A 19,163-nucleotide genomic window follows, 5' to 3' on the forward strand; every position below is an offset into this window, starting at 1 on the left:
TCGTATGCCAATGTCAGCAGGAAGATGCCATTCCCTAAATTCACTCTTTATTTCCATGGACACATTCCTCTCTCTCATAACCATTAGATGTGATCCTATTACACACCTGCCTTAAACTGCTATTTTTATTATTTACATTCCATCTCTCTGTATTTGCTAGATACTGTCCCCAAATAATTAAAATTTAACTTCCTTCATTCCCTTTTCTTATAAAAACTGTCTCATTTCTAATCACAATCATTCTATAAGGTATGTCAATAAGACATACTTCTATTTCCTTCCTATTAAAAGAAAAACCTTTTTTTTTCATCATCCAGTATCCATTTACAATTCTTATTGCATAGAAACACATTATAAAATTCATCCACTACTACAATTTATTTATTTATTTTTTTATTTATTTTCAGCAAGTAACACAGTGTCTTGCACAAACATGTTACCGCAGTCCATCCCACACTTCAGTTTTGGCCTTGCATCTACATTTCCAACTTAAGCTTCTAACTTTTTCTCATGTAGCCATCAATGAAAATATTAAACAGCCATGACAACACCATATCTCTGTCTCACTCCCACTCCTATAGCAAACTCAGTGAGCCCTCTCGTGAGCTCTCTCTTCACTCATACATGTACACTTGCCTCACTATTAAATAGCTTATTTCCTTCTAAGAACTACTCTCCCACACCATAAACTTGAAGAGAGCTTCTACACCAATCCAATTTTTTCTTTACATCCATGAGGGTAGCATACAATATTTCATCCTTCCTAAAGTATTCCTCTGCTATCATCTCACTTGCAAATACTGAAATCACAAAATATTTTCCTTCTAAATAATTCTAATCCCTTGCTGTGGCCTCTTCACTTCCATCAATCCCTCAATCAAAACTTTCCCATAAACTTTTCTTGATAAACTAAGCAAACTTATCCCCTCTTATCACATTTACTTATCACTTATCATACTCAATCTTACAATCTTTTACATTTATATGAAAGCACAATAATTGCCTTCTGTTATCTTCTGTCATTTCTCAAAGTTGTATTTAAAAAAATATACATGCTATCACTGCATTTTATTCATATTAATTCAATATCTTTACAGTTATTGCATTTATACCTGTAGCTTTACTGTACTTTAGTCTGGCTATTGCTTTCTCTGCTATCCTCTCTGTTGAATTCCTTCTGCATGAATGCTTACTTTCCACCAACTTCTGTACCTCTTCCTTAAAACTTTTGATTTCTTTATTGTATTTTAATTTATTCACAGTTCAACTCTCTCTCTGGATATAGTGAATTTTCATCTTTAGCGACTTTTCTACAATATGGGCTCATTATATCTAGGGTTTACTGTAATTTATGATAAATGAAAGAAAAATCCAGGAAAAGACTGAGCCAGTGGGGACATCTGGTAAAAGCCTGCAAATATGCAAGACTGTGATTACTGAACTGCGAATACGTGGGAACCCTGTACATCAAACTTTTCTTGCTAAGAACATTTGTGAAAACATCAGAAGTATCTTCGACTGTTAATGCCCATTTACTACCAACTGGCAACAGTGCCACACATGTACATTTTCCTGATTTTCTATCCTGGCATATACTATGTCTGAATCTGAAACTGGAGAAAGAAAACTGAAGGTGAACTTTCATGATCCTATCTACAAGACTGGAAACAAAATAATTTATTTTTTTTAGTTGGACTAGTTACATTAATAACCAGCAAATCAAACACAGGTCCAGGATCTTTGGTGTGGCTTGATTATTGACACTAATTTTTTCATGACTGAACAAGCTGCCCAAGCAACTGCCAAACATCAAAACTGGACTTGGGCAACATGTTTTATTATCCACTTAATTCCCCTTCCAGTTTTCCATTGTTTTCTCTTTCTTCTATAAATATTTCTACCATCTCTTTTTTTTTTCTTCATCCTCTTCCATTATTTGATTGGAAGTGTCAAAACCGAAAATTCCTATCCTCCTGTTAATATTTACATATAATGCTTAGAACTTCAATAAAGTTATTATATAGTTGTGTTCATACAGTCCAACAATTCTGACTATAATGATGAGCCAAGTGCCACTTTCTGCACCCGCTGGGTTAAAACTGTGATATCAGGATATGGTGTAGGGGTCAATACTCATTCAAAGCATTAGAAGCTTCTGTCTAATCAAGATCACTAGAGGCAACTGTACTGTCTCAGTACTTGTATTTTCATAAATTAAATTAAACACAGCCTTAAAAGTTTCAGTAATGTAGTTAATAGAGTATATCAAATGTCCTTGCTTGAAAGTAATATTTTCTTCTAAATTTCACTAGTTTTATTGCAGTTAAGTGTGTGTGTGTGTGTGTGTGTGTGGGTGTGTGTGTGCATGTGTGTGTGTGTGTGTGTGTGTACAGTATGCAGGAAAAAGCAAAAAAAAATATAAGCATTCATCTTTTCTTTCAACTCGAACAAAAAAACATTGTATGTATTCTAGCAACATATTATATACAAAGTCAAATATCCTAAAAAGTAAAGAAAAGAAGATAAAGCTAAGTATGATCAATAATCATATAACACTTACCAACAACAGTCATTCTTTTGTAGCCTTTCATTTGTGGATCCCCCCCTGCTTCCTCCTCACACCTGGCATGCATCTCAGGTTCACTGAAAGCCTTCTTCACTCCACGATCTGGCATTGCATCCTCCTCATCTTTTGCAGTATCATCCTCATCCAATTCTTCACTTTTTCTCTTCTTTCTTCTAAAGATATTATCCTGTAAAGTAAATCAAAACATAGAAAAAAAAAACAAGAAGAAAAAAAAAAAAAATAGGTATCCTTCATGCATAAAGAAAATTCTCATAGAATATTGTGTGATATAGTATGTGATTTCTAGCTTTGCCACAGTGGCAGTATAATAAGGTCCAGTTCACACCAGCCCATCACCATCATCCCCATCCCCATCTGGGATGTCACAAACAATGAGCTAGATGGGAACTGGACCCTCTGTGCTTCACAGCAGTCTTGCCATCCGAGGATGAAATAAATTCATGTTTTCATGGAGGGATGGCAGCAGTATTGACCATATATGGTGTTGGATATCCTTGATATCATGAAAATGTAAAATATTAGTAATTGTACAGAGAGAAAGAAATAAGATCATATTATTATAATAAATGTTTAAAAATATTTTCCTAAAGTGTGAGGTGAATGAATTTGGAAACAGCAACACCGCACACCATGCACCCTCAGCACAGCTGATCCTGTAGTAAACACACAGCATTCAAGCATGTGCAGCGAGGACCAACTAGTTGCACTAGCTCCTGAAAAGTGGCTGAGGTCATGCGGTAGGCCCCATGGAAGTTGTTTCTATCAGCCCTCATCTCTACCTCCATATGGATCTAGTGCTCTCCTAGTATTAGCCTCTCCAGCAGAAGTTGCCATACCCATACTGTCTGTCTCCCCCTTCATCTTGCTGACCTAACTGGGTGGTCTTCTGGTTCCAAATCATCCAACAATAAGATAGAAGCAATGATGAGATCCTTGTGGTCCATCTAGTTTTGGTGCGTGTGTGGGACTGATGACTGACAGGCTGACGTCACACCAATATCCTGTGATGGAGCTCATCTCCTCTGAGGTGGATGGCTGTCACGTTTGTGATGACAGTGACAGGCTAGTGTGAATCATGCCTAACTGTCATGCCCAAGTTTGAAGCATTATTATTGAAATATATATATATATATATATATATATATATATATATATATATATATATATATATATATATATATATATATATATATATATATATTAGTAACATGCATTTCATTATGTACTAAAACAGATATGTACTTGGAAGAAGATTTATGAGGAAAAGATGCTTGATCTGAGATGTTCAAAATTGGAAAGGCTTTACTGCATATATATAACATTTCTTACCCGTAATCTAACAAAGAGTTGCAATATTCTTGATTCGTCTTCTAAATCATCTTGTCGAGACTTCAGTTCCTCAGAATTGAACGAATTCAAGAGAAGAGCAAGGAACAAATTGAGCACCATGAAGTTACCCATTACCAGGGCTGGCAAGAAAATAGCCAGGCACGTCTCAGACCCCTGTAAACATGGAAAAAGCCTATGATAACTTTTCACGCTAAAGTAGACAGTAACAGTTGTAAATTTACAAAATGTATCTTTGAAAGAAACTACTGCAACATCCTGCCTCACTACCATAACATGCTAAAATTCTTCTGGTTCTGTTTTTCTCTTGGTTTTCTGGCCTGCATGCTTGAACAATTGCAAGGGCTTCTCATATTTCATAAGTAAATTTTATAACATGATTTAACTTTTATGGCATTAGAGGACATCAAACTCCAGAAGCACTCACGTCATTCTTTTCAGCTCTCATGCAGTCCCAGAGAGGCTCCACCCATTCACCACACAGGATCCGAAATATCATCATGAAGGAATGAAAAAAATCAGTGAAGTTCCATCTGTTGAAAAAAAATAAAAAATAAATAATAATAATAATATTTGTGACAGCAATTAATTATATAAAAGGATATTATGGAATTGAGGAAATGGGCACTGGCCTCTACTCTATACTCTCTGGTCCTCCTTACAATAATTCTTTTTAAAAAGTGACACTAGTCATAGGTATTTGTTGCATTTAAATGGCTAGGTCCATCAATTGCATGATTAATCAAGAGGCAGACTATGCTGATATTCTGAATACTATAAAAGCAGCCTATGTAGCTGCATAAGTTATTATTTTTTGTGCAAATGGTAAATGTGCAGTACTTGGTGTTACCCTGTAAAAGTGTAAACAATGAGGGTAAATGATGGTCTCTTGTACCTTCTAATGCTGAACTTGGATATGCAATGGAAGGAATCCACATATAGGTACAGAGTAATTACACTTTAGTACTTGATTAATTAAAGATTATCAACAACACTGAATTTATGTACCATAACAAACTCATGGAGGATTGCCTTGCAAGGATGGTAGATATTATAGGTATGGCCACCCTCAAATTGTTGATCTCATTATTTGCAGCATTTCTAATGGTTACACCCCATAGCGGTTATCAATGCTAACATCATAACAATGTTGACACTTCAAAGATTCAGTACTTTGATGTCACAACCACTTTTGCGTTTCTCTTCAATCTTAAATCTCTTCTTACAAACTCTGACAGCAGTTATATTCTTAGCAGATCTGAGGACTTAAGAATGCCTCACACAGTGTTAATAAAATTGTAACCATGACAATACCACAGCAGCCCCAGAGGATGGCCGTCATACAAATGGACGGCTGTGGAAGCGATACACCTTTACACGGATGGGAAGATGGTCACTACGTATTATAATAACAAAACTTCTAGCTTTTCTGTCGTTCGCATAACACGTTAAGACCTCCTCCAGGTAACATCAAAAGAACTCAAGCACAGAACAGGATTCAAGATACCTTTATCCTAGGGGGCAGATCAAACTAATTGTTAAGAGAACTGGTCAACCGTTCTCAAGGAAGCTAGAGAAAAAAGACTTTGCCATACCTTCTGGTACTTGGAAGAAACAAATGCAGTTCCCCTTCATTTCGATCATGGTTTTTCTTGTTACAAATACAACAACATTATCTAGAGTTGACAGACTGAGGCGTGGCCATTGGCCAGCCATAGGAAGGTGAGTTGACACGTGTGTCGTGATTGTTTACCTTGCTAGTGGCCACGCCACATTCAACGCCCGACAGTGATGTCACCTCTGTGAAAGCTACGGAAATACCCCTTCTGGGAACCATCTGACCAAGTGTCTCCCAGCTAACATGTAATCATAGAAAGTATCGCTAAATATAATTATAAATAACTGATAATTTAGCTGTGGTTCGGGCCAGTTATGATCGATGGGTAGTTGGACGTTACTGATGTTCAGGCCAGTGGTTGGTAGTGTTTTTGTTGCTAAGTGACATCAAAGTCTACCAGAAAAAAAAAATGTAGTTTCGTCCAAAAATGTTAAATGGGTGCACTTATATAAATTTACCTTAAGTTCTTCTTCAGTTAGCGAATTTAACAACGTAATACTGCTAGACTGGCTGGCACTGCTGCCAAGGCAAACAATATCGCCCCTTCTGTGCTCTCAATTCGCTACATCTTTCATACATTTTTATCTTGCCTTTAACACTTTGGTTTAACACAGCTTGTTCTTGTGCTATACATGATAGAGTGGTGGCCCACAAAAGGTACTTAAGCTTTCCATCACCAGAATCTTATGCACTTTATATTTCTGCCTAGAACCACGCAAAATCTGTTCTCCAACTAGCCAAAAACTCTTTCATTAACAGAAAGTGTCAAAATCTTTCAAGATCTAACTCCCCTCGTGACTTCTGGCATCTAGCCAAAAATATCTCCAATAACTTTGCTTCTTCTTCTTCTTTCCCTCCTTTATTTCAACCAGATGGCACCACTGCTATCACATCTATTTCTAAAACTGAACTCTTTGCTCAAACCTTTGCTAAAAACACTACCATGGACAATTCTGGGCTTGTTCCTCCCTCTCCTCCACCCTCTGACTTCTTCATGCTACCTATTAAAATTCTTCGCAATGATGTTTTCCATGCCCTTGCTGGCCTAAACTCTCGGAAGGCTTATGGACCTGATGGGGTCCCTCCTATTGTCCTCCGAAACTGTGCCTCCGTGCTTGCACCTTGCCTAGTCAAACTCTTTCAGCTCTGTCAACATCTACCTTTCCTTCTTGCTGGAAGTTTGCCTACATTCAGCCTGTTCCTAAAAAGGGTGACCGTTCTAATCCCTCAAACTACCGTCCTATTGCTTTAATTTCCTGCCTATCTAAAGTTTTTGAATCTATCCTCAACAGGAAGATTCTTAAACATCTATCACTTCACAACCTTCTATCTGATCGCCAGTATGGGTTCCATCAAGGCCGCTCTACTGGTGATCTGGCTTTCCTTACTGAGTCTTGGTCATCCTCTTTTAGAGATTTTGGTGAAACTTTTGCTGTTGCCTTGGATATATCAAAAGCTTTTGATAGAGTCTGGCACAAAGTTTTGATTTCCAAACTATCCTTCTATGGCATCTATCCTTCTCTCTGTAACTTTATCTCAAGTTTCCTTTCTGATCGTTCTATTGCTGCTGTGGTAGACGGTCACTGTTCTTCTCCTAAACCTATTAACATTGGCGTTCCTCAGGGTTCTGTTCTATGACCCACTCTCTTCTTATTATTCATTAATGATCTTCAAAACCAAACTTCTTGTCCTATCCACTCCTACGCTGATGATACCACACTGTACTTTTCCATGTCTTTTCATAGATGTCCAACCCTTCAGGAAGTGAACATTTCATGCAGGGAAGCCACAGAATGCCTGATATCGGATCTTTCTAAAATTTCTGATTGGGGGAAAGCAAACTTAGTATTATTCAATGCCTCAAAACTCAATTCCTCCATCTATCAACTGGACACAATCTTCCAGACAACTATCCCCTCTTCTTCAATGACACTCAACTGTTCTCCTCTTCTACACTGAACATCCTCGGTCTGTTCTTTACTTATAATCTGAACTGGAAACTTCACATCTCATATCTAGCTAAAACAACTTCTATGAAGTTAGGCATTCTGAGACGTCTCCACCAGTTTTTCTCACCCCCTCCCCCCCAACTGCTAACTCTGCAAGGGCCTTTTTCTTATCCGTCCATGTATGGAGTATGCTTCCTATGTCTGGGGGGGTTCCACTCATGCCGCTCTTCTAGACAGGGTGGAATCAAAAGCTCATCAACTCCTCTCCTCTAACTGACTGTCTTCAGCCTCTCTCTCATTGCCGCAATGTTGCATCTCTAGCTGTCTTCTACCACTATTTTCATGCTAACTACTCTTCTGATCTTGCTAACTGCATGCCTCCCCTCCTCCTGCAGCCTCGCTGCACAAGACTTTCTTCTTTCTCTCACCCCTATTCTGTCCACCTCTCTAGTGCAGGAGTTAAACAGTATTCTCAATCATTCATCCCTTTCTCTGGTAAACTCTGGAACTCCCTGCCTGCTTCTGTTTTTCCACCTTCCTATGACTTGAATTCCTTCAAGAGTGAGGTTTCAAGACACTTATCCTTCAATTTTTGATTGCCGCTTTGGACCCTTTTATGGGACTGGCATCTCAGTGGGCATTTTTTTTTATTGGATTTTTGTTAGCCTTGGCTAGTGTCCCTCCTACATAAAAAAGAAAAAAAAAATTTGATAACTAATACTTAGTTTGTACTAGATTAACCTTAATTACCGTTTCATATAACTTCACAACTTTTATGCAAGTCACAACACAACCCAATAATGTATTAATATTATGCTGATAGAAGTGGAAATTTTCACACCCCTAATACAGGTTCAAATTCCTCTTGTCCCAGCTTTATCTTTTACTACTATATCGCCATCCATTTGAGAAAACTATTGCATACATTCAATTTTAAGAAAATAAGATGTTATAAATGCGGCGTTGGAAAGATATATCCTTCTTTATATGGCAATAATGATCATTATGAAAATTTCATTCAGTGGTTGAGCGAGTAGTTTCTGGAAGAAATTTCAAACAAAATTTAAAGCAACACCTACATGTGTGATTTATGTACCATTCACCTTCTCACCTTGGAATTGGATCGGGATGAAAGTTGGCAGCAGTGTAGTTTTTGCCAAAGAGCTGCATTCCGATGACGGCAAAGATATAGATAATGATAAGCAGGACGAAGGTGAGGTTTCCCAAGGCTCCGAGTGTTGAAACGATGATGCTGAGCAGAACACGCATCGTCCGCCATGACTGAGCTAGTTTCAGCACCCTCAACTATTGGGAGAGAAGTTAGAACACATTCTTCAGGAATTTATCACAAGGAAAAAAATTCAGTATATAGGTTCAATGCAGGAAGGATCGGAAGATAACAAAAATAAGATAATAAAAATCACACGACTCACTAGTCTCATGCCTCGCAACACTGAAAGCCCAGAGCCGATTTCTAGACCCAAGTCAAGCAAAGAGGCGAGAACGATGACTAAATCAAAGACGTTCCATCTGTTAATGAAGAACTCCCTGCTCAGCGCCATAATCTTCATGATGCACTCCAACGTAAATACTGCTGTAAACACCTGCAGGCAGTGGTGGGAAAAAAGTGCATAAGAAAATAAGAAAGTAAATATATTTAAAAAAAATCACCCGGTCTTATCCACGAATGATGAATAACATAATGGAACACAAAGTATAATTGCTGCAGTACTATACGTAATGAGAGAGAGAGAGAGAGAGAGAGAGAGAGAGAGAGAGAGAGAGAGAGAGAGAGAGAGAGAGAGAGAGAGAGAGAGAGAGAGAGAGAGAGAGAGAGAGAGAGTTCAATCTATTCAATCAGCCAATTCCTAAAATATCTATATCAGGATTTAGCTTATAAAATAGTCTATATTGAAATGTTATTATAAATATGAAACAATAACCAAGCATCACTTACCCTGTTGCCAACCTCGAGCACCCTGTTGAGTTCATAGGACATGCCGTGATGTTCGATGGCTAGGAAGGCTGTGTTCATGATGATGCACACCATGATGAACAGGTCGAAGATGGCGTCGTGGACCACTATGTATAAAAGGTTTTGAAACTTGAGCCAGACACGGTAGTTGACGCAGCACTCGTGACACTTCTCGCAGTTACGGTCCACCAACTCATCTTTTTGTAGAAGGAATGAGATGGAATACACATTAAAATCTTTAATCAGGCCACAATATCTGCTTGTAGTGATTATTAAGCTGTACTTGCTTCAAGTTGTGGTCAAGGACTGGCTCTCTCTCTCTCTCTCTCTCTCTCTCTCTCTCTCTCTCTCTCTCTCTCTCTCTCTCTCTCTACAACACACACACACACACACACACACACACACACACACACACATATATATATGTATACACACACACACACACACACACACACACACACATATATATATGTATATATACATACACACACACACACACACACACACACACACACACACACACACACACACACACACACACATATCATTTAAGAAATAATATGAGTTTTGAACAAGTAACAACAATTTAATAATCATCAGATTTAGCACTACCAACCTGCAGATGAACAAAATTAACGACAGAAGCTCCATACTATGCAGATGTAAATTTACCTTCGACAATAACTATGTGTTGAGAGGAAGCGGAGAGGGCTGCGGGAGAGGAAGGGCTCACACCATTGCACTTCCTGCGGGCGTAGAGGGCCTGCTCCGCCTTACCCACCAACTCCTGGTGAACAGTAGTACCTCCTGGTTATAATATTTTTGTGTCCAGTTTAATTTTCAAATTATGCGTTGTAGCGCATGCAACATAGTACAGTTACACGCAAGCGCACTGGCATCAATGCACCACAATCGAAAAATTCCCAGAACCTTAATGCCACAGATGAGAGATTGCGAATGTTTGGCTTCTACACGCCACCAAGATGAATGACTACCATATTATCATAATTAACTCATCGCCTGCCTTTTCGTAAAAGCAGGAGCGAATACAATGAAGGCTTTCAAGAAGATTGCTTGGACATGGAGTCACCTCATGCCCTCCCAGATGCCTGTCTCCTGTATGCATTTTTTATAAGACACGTAACTTTTCTTTCTGCTTGATTCTGTCACACATGAGCATGATCTGGTTTTGAAGTAAAACAATAAACATAAGTGAATAGCGAGCGGAGAAGAAAAGTAAGAGAGGAAAGTATGCACAAACAACGTGTATGGTTTTTCTAAAGAGAAAAGGCAAACTGAGGTCATATGAAGAAGGTTGAGAGGGTAGGAACAGGAGCACACGATCAACATACGTGTGACGTTTCATGTGACAGAGTTAGCTGTAGACAAGAGGTAATGGAAAAGTACTAGCGGCAAAATGAAGTGAGTGTTAGTGGCGTGGTAATGGTGTAGAGTGGTGGAGTCAAGTGAGATGAAGTCGTGCTAGCCGCAATATATGTACATTTATAGTTCTGGTAGGGGACCAGTGGAAAGACGGTTAGGGGGAGGTGGTATCCAGTGAAAATAAGATCAAACAACTTAAGCGTGAGATAGTGTTAGTCACAGGCGTTTATGAGGAAATATTTTGTGCATGTTGGTGGGATCTTGATAGGAACGAGAGAGGTGTTGGGAGCTGTTCGTCTCGTTACAAACTCAGTATACAGTTACAGTTTCGTGCTTCAGCGTTTGGCACCAGAGATGAAAGCAGCACAATATTCAGCATGCTAACATAAATTTCAGAGCTACGTATGTGAGTACTAATTAGGTGAAATTTAATGAGTCATGTAAAGAGGTCCCAAATTACGATTTTACTGAACAATGAACTTTCGAAACCCTTAATACCGAGAAAGTGAAGCTACTTCGGGGGAGTAATTTGTTTCGACTAGGAAGTTGTAGGTAGTTGTAGTTATGCTTATGGCTAGTTATGGTTAAAGCACGAGACTACTATACTGTCCAGATTACATAAAGATTAAGTGCATGCCCGCGTACGTACTGCTCTTGTCACTGATCTATAGATCAACTTTGAAGAGATAGCTGGTCATCATCAGTCACCATAAATTTAAATCAACACCGGACTGATTCGTTAGACCATCAGTTAGTAATGCTTACAGCATTAGTATATGAACACAAAATATGATGCTAATATTAACATTCAAAACTGATAACAAGAAGAAAGGCTTCAGTACCACTACCTGGGGGGCATGAGGCAAATGATGAATGGAGATGGAATCGCCGCCTTCATGATCTCCTACTACACCGGAGTCGTCTAAAGATGGCTGGCGATGGGCAGGGTTATTGGCGAGGCGGAGGTGGGGTCTAGGGTCATCACAGCCACCCCTGAGGGCTACCAGTCCTGGGGGTGCCACCGCCACCTGTTGCTGCCGAGTGTGGCAGTGACATGTGCAGCAGCTTGCCGTGGATGAGGCGTTGCAGGGGTCACAGGAAGATGAGGCACCAGTGCGGGCTGGAACGCCCTCCACGCTAGCTCCTTGTGAGCTTTGACAGCGTCCTGGGGGTGTAGTATGGAAAGGTTGAGTTGGGGCGGGCGAGGAGGAGGGCAGAGGTGTGGCAACCAAAGAGGCAGGTCGAGAAAGAGAATGGTGACCAGCAGATATGTCTAGCTGAGAACTTCCTAGTCTTGGAGTGTTGGAGGGTGCTGAAGGTTGTCTGCTGATGGTACCTTCCGAAGATGCACTCCCTTTCCTTTTTTCCTCACCATCCTCCTCGTCCTTCTTCTTCTTTTTCTTAGAGAACTTGTCGCTAAGGATGCCGGCACCTCGGCGCATCACAATTACCCGCCGATTTTTTGGCTTCTTTTTCTCTAAGGGTCGAGCGTGAGTCAACTTCTCCGGGTCGAAGCTGAAGGTGGAGTCATCCCGATGGTCCATTAAGTCTTTCGTTTTCTCCTACAGGAAATAAACATAAAAGATATCAGCCTTCATACTTATTGTCTCTCTGCTTGATTTGGAATAATAGTATGCAGCAGATACTTACATATATTAGCTTTCGATGATACAATTGATCCGTTATCTTATATAAAGTACTTTGTAATAAAAAATAGCAATTAAAAATATTCTGCTAATCTCCATAATGAATCTGAGCATGTAATTTTCCCTTACTTTTACTCCTCGACTATAATTGTTCGTCACTTTTCATCAGTATCATTCATGCCATTTCGTCTCTCCTACTTACTTCCTCGGTGTTTTCAGCTTCCTCTTCATAGCTCATTGCCACAACAGCTAACATTAGGTTGATAAGGTAAAACGACCCGAAGAACACGACAATGGCAAAGAAGACGACCTGCAGTGGTCCCCCCGTGGCTATCACCTGAGGACACGAGGCACTTCAATAACCTTAAACTCTAATCCACGGTATATACTTATACTATTTCTGGGAACTAAGCATTTTCCGCAATGCTCTGGCTAATAATGAACAGTGCGAGCTTACTATCTATAATCAATGCTTTGTTCTTTAAACACATAAAATACATCATATAATTATGTCTGACTAAATCTCTGACTTTTTTTTTTTCCTTCGGAGGAAACGTACCTTGTTGTAAACGTCTTCCCAAAAATCTAACGTAATGAGCTGAAATGTGGTGAGCATTGACCATAAAAAATTATCGAAGTTCGTGAATCCAAAATTTGGGTTGTCGCCCACATCTGGCAGACACGAGTACCCCTCTGGACACTTTCTGCAAGGCGAATAGATGATTAATAGTGATGAGTAGTAGAGGCGGCTGGACCTAAAGGTGATTATGGTTATGAGATCAATACCTAGAGGAGGCAACGCATTACAACAGTGACCTGTTGTGTTTTATATGAGAAAAGCAGGCACGGTAATGTGCAATCTAAATATGCAAGAGATAACACAAGAATTGCTTATGATATCAACGAGACAATGAAAATGGTGATAGTTACAAGACTGCCTGTTTTTCCTTTACTTTTCTTCTGTCATTATATATATATATATATATATATATATATATATATATATATATATATATATATATATATATATATATATATATATATATATATATATATATATATATATATATATATATATATATATATATATATATATAAACATACACACACACACACACACACACACACACACACACACAATCAGGTCATTAAGTCAGCAGCTGCGCCCTCGACCATCACTAGGCAGGTTCGCGCTTCGCTAAGATTTTCCACTGATTAGTGAGCACTTACTGTTCTCGAGCAAGAGAATGGAGTGTTTAGTGTGTGGTAAGCTTCAGCCTTACTCAAAATTGATTTATATGAGGTATGAACTCTCATCCGAAAAGTATAGCTGACGATCACGAGTCCCCCACGTGACACCCAAAATACACACACACACACACACACACACAAACCAAAAATGATGCTGTCTGAGGTTCTATTTCTTTAATATAACCAGTCCTTTTAAAACGCCTTTCCTTTTTTTTTAAGGTCATGAGACTTAAACACAGCAAAATTCTAAATAAGGAAAAAAAAAAAAAAAAAAAAAACTGAGGTCCCTTACAATTCAAGCATGTCACACACCCGCAGAGGAGGGAGGAGGGAGCTAAATTGCAGACCATGAGGAGGAATGATGAAGTTTAGGGCGTTGGAGGAGTGAGTGGTGAGAAGGCTACTCGTAACTTGTGGCAACTAAGTGCACTCACACACGATACAATGTGGCGTGCATAGAAAGAATGTACAGGGAAATATAAAGGAGTCTAAAACGGCAGAGAGGGTTGGCGAGTTTAATTTGAAAACTTTGGAGTGTCGATTATGCCACTGTCATTATAGACAAGAATGTACAAGAATGAGAGTAGACCTTTCAGAAACAACGGAAGTAACATCGTAAAACATTACATAATATTCTACTCACTATACCATCACCACATTAATAAGCCTTATCACGTAAAATACCAAGGTTATCGAGTTAATGTGAAAGCAAAAATGAAAGGACAGCATGGCGTATCCCTTCATATTCACAGCATCGAACTCGAATGAAAAAAATATTGAACGCATCCTGAAGAGTAAGCTCTGAAATAATAATCCTACATCACCAATAAGAGGCATCGGAAAGGACGACAAGTGCTTTCAAGGATATCGATCGGCCCTCATTTGATGACTCACGTGACCAAGAGCAAGAATACTTAAGAGTATTACACACAGAGCAAGAGCGCCGGCCCAACACCCATAGGGATGTTTAATTTTATAGCATCTACCTCTCTCTCTAAATAATTATACAAAACTTGAAAATAAGAAAATATATATCTTTAAGGTATTTTGGAAAACTATCTGGAGAGGGATTTGTAGTTATCACAACAAAGTATCCTAAATACTGTGTTTTGTATCATATCCACTAATACTTATCCTACTCCCAGCTATTAACTCTACAGGGACCTTATCCGTCCAAGTAAGAAGTACTGCTCTCGTATAAGGGCAGGTTCAACTCAACACATCCCTCCTAAATTGGGAGTCAAAAAATCTTCATCTCATCAATTCCACCCTTACATCAGACTATCAATCACTGCCGGGATGTTGCATCTCTTACTATGCTCTACTGTTATTTCCATGGTTATTGCTCTCCTAAACTTGATAACTGCATGCATCCTTCCCTCTTGGGCGCTCGCTGCACAGGACTTTCTTTTGTATTTCCCCTTGTCTGTAGTCTGTTTATCTCCTTCAATCAAAAGTTAACAAACATCGTCTTTCATTCCTTTCACTCTCCCCGTTTCTGTTTTTCTTCTTTCCTACGACTTGAACTGTTAAAAAAAAGGAATATCAAGACACCTCATAAACTAAATATGCCACCTCTCTTGGTTCTTCTATTTCTTTTCATGAAACAGCTTTGAGATTTTTTTTTTTTTTATCTCCAGCCTTGATTCAATTTCCCACTGCTTTCACTATTCCATTGTCTGCTCTTCTACCTGGCATACATAAATACACACACACACACACACAAACATCCGTCTACCTACCATCCATGCGTCCACCCATCCACACACACGAGGATAGACACACACACACACACACACACACACACACACACACACACACACACACACACACACACACTGGAATGTTTGCGATACAGCATTCATTTTGCGAGGCTCCGAACTTCAGTTCGTGGAAACAATCATTCCACGCATGCATCCAGCAGTCGATATTCATTCTATACGGCAGCTGTGTGTGTGTGTGTGTGTGTGTGTGTGTGTGTGTGTGTGTTCTCTCTCTCTCTCTCTCTCTCTCTCTCTCTCTCTCTCTCTCTCTCTCTCTCTCTCTCTCTCTCTCTCTCTCTCTCTCTCTCTCTCTCTCTCTCCTCTCTCTCTCTCTCTCTCTCTCTCTCTCTCTCTCTCTCTCTCTCTCTCTCTCTCTCTCTCTCTCTCTCTCTCTCTCTCTCTCTCTCTCTCTCTCTCTCTCTCTCTCTCTCTCTCTCTCTCTCTCTCTCTCTCTCTCTCTCTCTCTCTCTCTCTCTCTCTCTCTCTCTCTCTCTCTCTCTCTCTCCGTGAACCATACTAGTAGCTACGTATTCCGTCCCTCACTTCGCTGTCCATGAAGGTGCTGAACAGCTATACCATCACCACATACTTCTCCGTAGAACAGCACTGCCCCCCCTACCTCTTCTTCTTCATAACATACATCATATATTTGTTGTAGAAGTTCTTCAGCGTTCTCAACAGACGCGATCCTGACCTGCATTCTTGCAACACAACTCTGCTATGAATCATGGAATATTCCTTTTCCAAGGTTATGAATGGTAAATATGAATGTATCTATTCTCTAAATATTCATATTTTTCTTTAAATAAAGATATTAACAACGTCGTCGTCGTCCTCGTCATAGTAGTAGTAGTAGTAGTAGTAGTAGTAGTAGTAGCTGACAGAGTACGAATGAACACCTAACATATACAGTAAAAGTTTTAAGTATTTTGTTGAGAAGACCTACCCTCTGGGTAGGTGCTATTCAAGTCGGAGGATCAGGACACCTCAGTCTTGCCGGCGTTTGGGAAGAGATTCGAGGGACAGTGTATTTTTTTTATTTTTTTATGTAGGAGGGGCATCGGCCAAAGGCAACAAAATTGCAATAAAAAAGGCCCACTGAGGAACATAGTCAAAAGCGGTAGTCAAAAGTTACAGGGTAAGTGTCTTGAAACCTCACTCTTGAAAGAGTTCAAGTCATAGGAAGGTGGAAATAGAGAAGCAGGCAGGGAGTTCCAAAATTTACCAGAGAAAGGGATGAATGATTGAGAATACTGGTACTTTAGAAAGAATACTCTTGGTTTAGAGAGGTGAACAGAATAGGGGTGAGAGAAAAAAGAGTCTTGTGCAGCGAGACCACGGGGAGGAGGGGAGGCATGTAGCTAGTAAGATCAGAAGAGCAGTTAGCATGAAAATAGCGGTAGTAAATAGCAAGAGATGCAAGATTGCGGCGATGAGAAAGAGGCTGAAGATAGTCAGTTAGAGGAGAGGAGTTGATAAGACGAAAAGTTTTTGATTCTACCATGTCTAAAAGAGCGGTATGAGTGAAAATCCCGCCCCCCCACATGTGAAACATACTTCATACATGGACGGATAAGGCCCCTGTACAGAATTAACAGCTGGCTGGGTGAGAAAACTGGCAGAGACGACTCAGCAACCCTAACTTCATAGCAGCTGTTTTAGCTAGAGATGAGATGTGAAATTTACAGTTTAGATTATAAGCAAAGGACAGACCGAGGATGTTCAGTGTAGAAGAGGGGACACTTGTCATTGAAGAAGAGGGGATGGTTGTCTGGAAGGTTGTGTCGAGTTGATAGATGGAAGAATTGAGTTTTTGAGGCATTGAACAATTCTAAGTTTGCTCTGCCCCAATCAGAAATTTTTGAGAGATCCGAAGTCAGGCGTTCTGTGGCTTCCCTGCGGGAAACAGTGAAGCTTTAGTGACATAAGGGACATGACGAATAGAAGGACGGGGCCAAGACAGGGACATACCACGAATGCTTCGATGAATTATGGTGGAGTGACGGGAGTGATTAGTAAACATAAGAAGTATTGACAAAAAGGTAACGGTTTCATTTCCTGGGATCATTGCCTCCGGATTCAGTAGTGACTGTAACTGACATGTTCATGAAATGTAACATTTGGCCTGTAAATCTCATTCAGCACACTGCAGCGATTGGGCATGTGGTGCTTGAAGGCTGTTTCCTATCCTTCCTTGTCCTCATGCACGGTGAAAGCGGCTTACGGTAGTGTTTCATAAGACTCGCGCTGTGACATAATTACATGGCTCAGCACCAAGGAAACTCATAATTCCGCCTGATAATTACAAGGCGGGGTCTGTGAGATGCCTAATGGATTGTCGTACAGTTGAATGCGCCACACTGGAGTATTCACCACGCAGCACATCAACACAGCCCACACTATTTTGTGAATTTTCATCTGTTTTTTAATATATTTATATCTATTAGTATTTTCTTCCAAATCAACGCAGTTAGAAGTTACTTAACAAAGTAAAAGTAAGCATACAAGGAAAGTGAGAGCTGTGCTGAATAGTAACCAGCAAACGCTGTAGTGGTGAATGCGATGCTCTGGAATGCACACACCAAATTATATATAAAAAATATAAAAATATTTTATGTTACTCAGAACGTTACCATGAATAACTTCCATGAATGATGCTGCTCTATTCCGTCCATTTATAACTTTTACAAAAAAAACTTTACTAGCAGAGATAAGCTTCAAAATCCGACCAATTCAAATATATCAGTACGGAAGCTATAAGTTTGAAACATATGATAATCGAAATCTGTTTGTGTCACGCCTGAGGAACGGCAAATCTGTTCCTGGTGCATGCAAATTAATGTGAGCATTGCAACAAGCAGCCTCCGGGCCAACTTTGGCGGAGTACGTTCATGCCACACGCTCAGCTCTGCACGCTGCCCCTCCTGTGAGTATCGCGGGATGGACGAGACACTGCAGCTGTTCTGTTATGACTGAGTATTGGTGGCCAGGGGAGTCGTGGGCCAAATAACAAGTGTCAGCAAAAAATCATAGCCTCTGTCTGTCTATCTGTCTGTCTGTCTGTCCGTCTCTCTTTCTCTCTCTCTCTCTCTCTCTCTCTCTCTCTCTCTCTTGTATCAATTAAAACTCCCTCCCAATACCAATTACATTTTTACTCTTGTATTCGAAACAATTGAAATACACAAGCAACGCGGCTGCCTCTAAAGCAATGCGGGTGTGTTGATTTGGTACCGATGAGGCCCTTAAGGGAGATCTTGAAATTAATTGTATACCGTGGTGCGGTGGAAGAACAAGAAGGTACGGCGGAAGAAAGGGGGAAAGATACGATGGAATAGAAGCAAGACGGTACCGATGAAAGAACGGGAAGGAGGTATGATGGAGGAACATAGGGGAATTATGGGAGAACAAGAGCAGATACGGTGTAAGAACAGGAAGAAAGTAAGATGGAAGAAGATACGATGTGAGTAGTGGCAGTAGTAGTAGTAGTAGTAGTGGTAATAGTAGTAGTAGTAGTAGTAGTAGTAGTAGTAGTAGTAGTAGTAGTAGAAGAAGAAGAAGAAGAAGAAGAAGAAGAAGAAGAAGAAGAAGAAGAAGAAGAAGAAGAGGATGATAATGATGATGATGAAGAAAACGAAGACGAAGAC

The 19,163-nt window shown here is 39.8% G+C and overlaps 1 protein-coding gene across 3 annotated transcripts in view; it reads right to left on the reverse strand.

Moving 5' to 3' along the window:
• The window catches only part of LOC135107048 (sodium channel protein 60E-like), a 264,723-nt gene that overhangs the window by 133,772 nt on the left and 111,788 nt on the right, over nucleotides 1-19,163 (reverse strand). For all 3 annotated transcript variants that reach the window (XR_010271559.1, XM_064016638.1, XM_064016639.1), the window contains exons 8-17: nucleotides 13,065-13,209; nucleotides 12,708-12,842; nucleotides 11,705-12,421; nucleotides 10,149-10,263; nucleotides 9,459-9,673; nucleotides 8,935-9,105; nucleotides 8,613-8,806; nucleotides 4,362-4,467; nucleotides 3,917-4,090; nucleotides 2,561-2,753 (exon numbers count right to left, since the gene is read on the reverse strand). Coding sequence is in view for 2 of the 3 variants with exons in the window: in XM_064016638.1 (XP_063872708.1) it covers nucleotides 2,561-2,753; nucleotides 3,917-4,090; nucleotides 4,362-4,467; nucleotides 8,613-8,806; nucleotides 8,935-9,105; nucleotides 9,459-9,673; nucleotides 10,149-10,263; nucleotides 11,705-12,421; nucleotides 12,708-12,842; nucleotides 13,065-13,209 (2,165 nt within the window). In the remaining variant the exon portion in view is untranslated. The remainder of the gene's footprint in view (nucleotides 1-2,560; nucleotides 2,754-3,916; nucleotides 4,091-4,361; nucleotides 4,468-8,612; nucleotides 8,807-8,934; nucleotides 9,106-9,458; nucleotides 9,674-10,148; nucleotides 10,264-11,704; nucleotides 12,422-12,707; nucleotides 12,843-13,064; nucleotides 13,210-19,163) is intronic.

This window comes from Scylla paramamosain, chromosome 14 (assembly GCF_035594125.1).
Source record: "Scylla paramamosain isolate STU-SP2022 chromosome 14, ASM3559412v1, whole genome shotgun sequence".
Lineage (NCBI taxonomy): Eukaryota > Metazoa > Arthropoda > Malacostraca > Decapoda > Portunidae > Scylla > Scylla paramamosain.